Source organism: Charadrius vociferus, unplaced genomic scaffold (genome assembly GCF_000708025.1).
Source record: "Charadrius vociferus isolate BGI_N301 unplaced genomic scaffold, ASM70802v2 scaffold301, whole genome shotgun sequence".
Taxonomy (NCBI): Eukaryota; Metazoa; Chordata; class Aves; order Charadriiformes; family Charadriidae; genus Charadrius; species Charadrius vociferus.
In genome coordinates, this window is record NW_009646842.1 from 807,622 (window position 1) to 810,133 (window position 2,512).

Consider the following 2,512-nt stretch of genomic DNA (forward strand, 5'->3'; position numbering starts at 1 on the left):
AACGGGTGCGAGGCCGACAAGCAGGACTCCTTCCTCGCCGAGGGGCTGCACTTCAGGTAAGGCACAGCTCCACCCCCCCGCCCGGAGCCCGGCCCCGGCCCTACCTCCCCGCGTTAGTAACGGCCCTCCCGCCCCTCGCAGGATCCCCTGGTTCCAGTACCCCATCATCTACGACATTCGAGCCCGGCCGCGGAAAATCTCCTCCCCCACCGGCTCCAAAGGTGAGAGAGGCCCCGCAGGCCGGAGCACGAGGCCCAGGCGGCGCCTGTGGGGAGGGGGAGGAGGGGGACAGGAGTCCGGCCGCAGCGCCGACCCTGCTGGTGTCTCTTTCTCCTCTTCAGATTTGCAGATGGTGAACATTTCCCTGCGCGTTCTCACACGCCCCAATGCCGCGGAGCTGCCCAGCATGTACCAGCGCCTGGGCCTGGACTACGAGGAGCGAGTCCTGCCTTCCATCGTTAACGAAGTGCTCAAGAGCGTGGTAGCCAAGTTTAACGCTTCCCAGCTCATCACGCAGAGAGCCCAGGTGAGCTCTTCTGGGGGAGAATTATACTCACGCTGCAAAGAAACAACTAAACTGTGCATATGGGGGATGTTATAACAGATGAAGGATAGATACATTAGGCTGGTAGATGGTGCATCCAAATGGAAGGGGTATGGAACTGCATCCCACTTATAGTTTGACTCCGATACAGATACAAACACTAAGGCTGTACCACTAGCTTCTGTGAAGACAGCTGGATTCATTGGTATATAGCGTGCAAAACTACACCATAATGTAGTGATGGGGGAAGGAGCCCATCATAGTCCATACACAACAGTAGAACTGGCTTTGAAAAAATTACCTGTCGCTTCCTGGGTCGCAGAAGAACTGTCGGAGCAAATTAAACAGTTTTGAAGGATCTGAAAAGCAAAGTGAGTGAGCAGTTAACAAACAGTAAAGTTTCAGTTATGGATGCTACAGAAGGGTAGCAAATATTTGTTTTTAGGAAAAAATTAGAAAGTAATCTGGAGGGGTGGCAAAATCATAGAAATATTTAGCTTTAAAAAGCCTACCCCTGAAAGCTTGTGTTGTGATAACCTAATTGCCAGGGATTCCGAGAGTAGCTGTTTCCTAAAGCAGATGAGGGAGAGAGAATTTGCTGATCTTCTTTTAGAAGGCTTATGGGGAGATCCTGCATGAGACTGCTAAAGAGTTGTCAGAAAGATGAAATACAAAGCATCTCTTAACTAGTTTCTGATCCATGACAAAAAAGCAAAGAGTAGAACTAAGTGTCCACGTCTCGTGAGAAATGATCTGCAATAGGAACTTCAGAGTTTTGTGCTAGGCCACATGGTGTGCACTGAAAGGATTTGTTAATGGTCTTGTATAAAGAGAAGGTGGAAAGGAAGGATGTGACAGTAAAAAAGCAATGTTTGCAAGGGATTTAGGTTTATCAGAAGCAAAACTGACAGTGGGGTATCTCTGAAATTTCAGAACAAACTCAATTGTATTTGCTTTCTTGTCATCTATTAATTACTGTAAAGTGGCGTGTATTGAAGTGGTTGATAATCAGAAGAAAATTAAGTGACTTTATGTAGTTATGTGCTCACAGTTCACGCAGTAAAGGATTCTGGCATCGTTTTAGAATTCTGCTGAGAAACAGCTGCAGTAAATGTAAAAGCAAAAGCAAATATCAAGGATGTGATACGGTAGTAATAATTTCTATTTAAGTCAATATTTGGTGCAGGACTTGTCAGCCTGCCTGAAAGAGATATTGGCAAGTTAAAGGCAACTCAGAAATTAGTAGAATAAAAAAAAAAATGTACCAACACCACTCATCGAAAGAGACTAAAAAAAGGAAAGTAGCCATGCTAGATGAGTAGCTACAGTAATTAAGAGGCGTGATAGGTCTACAACATGTAGCAGTGCAGAATGGTTATTTTTACTTTCTTAAGCTGCATACGAAGAGGAGACAGCCAAACTGTCAAATTCGTAGAAATACTTATTACTGAAACAATTGTGGGAACTGTGGGACTAGATGCGATAGGATGTGAAAGCAAAAAAAACTTTCAAGTTTTTTATTTTTGTAATGCTATTTGTATAGTATAGTTAAGTAATAACTGTAAATAAGCTGTGATTTACTTTTGAAAATGCTGTGTGTAGCTGTGGATATGCAGCGTTACTTAGAGGTGACATTCAGAGATGGTATTAATGTTCATGATTTAAGGTTTGCTTTACGTAGTGTCTTTCTTGGGCCCAATGTGAATGAACTGAGAAGCGCAGTTGTGCTTCACTTTTGGGCTGCACAGGAAGTGAGAATGAGCCTGTGTTTGATACTTTTTTTTGCTGTGTTTGTGTTTCAGGTGTCTCTGCTCATTAGGCGAGAACTGACAGAGAGAGCCAAGGATTTCAGCCTCATCCTGGATGATGTGGCTATCACAGAGCTCAGTTTCAGTCGCGAATACACAGCAGCTGTAGAGGCTAAGCAAGTGGGTGAGTTCAATTTATGCCTGGAAGAGAGGATCACCG

General features: G+C 44.7%; 1 protein-coding gene across 1 annotated transcript in view; it reads left to right on the top strand.

Moving 5' to 3' along the window:
- The window catches only part of PHB2 (prohibitin 2), a 10,366-nt gene that overhangs the window by 4,515 nt on the left and 3,339 nt on the right, over window positions 1–2,512 (top strand). Inside the window, 4 exon segments of the mRNA XM_009892880.1 lie at window positions 13–56; window positions 142–221; window positions 342–526; window positions 2,347–2,476. Coding sequence (XP_009891182.1) covers window positions 13–56; window positions 142–221; window positions 342–526; window positions 2,347–2,476 — 439 coding nt within the window.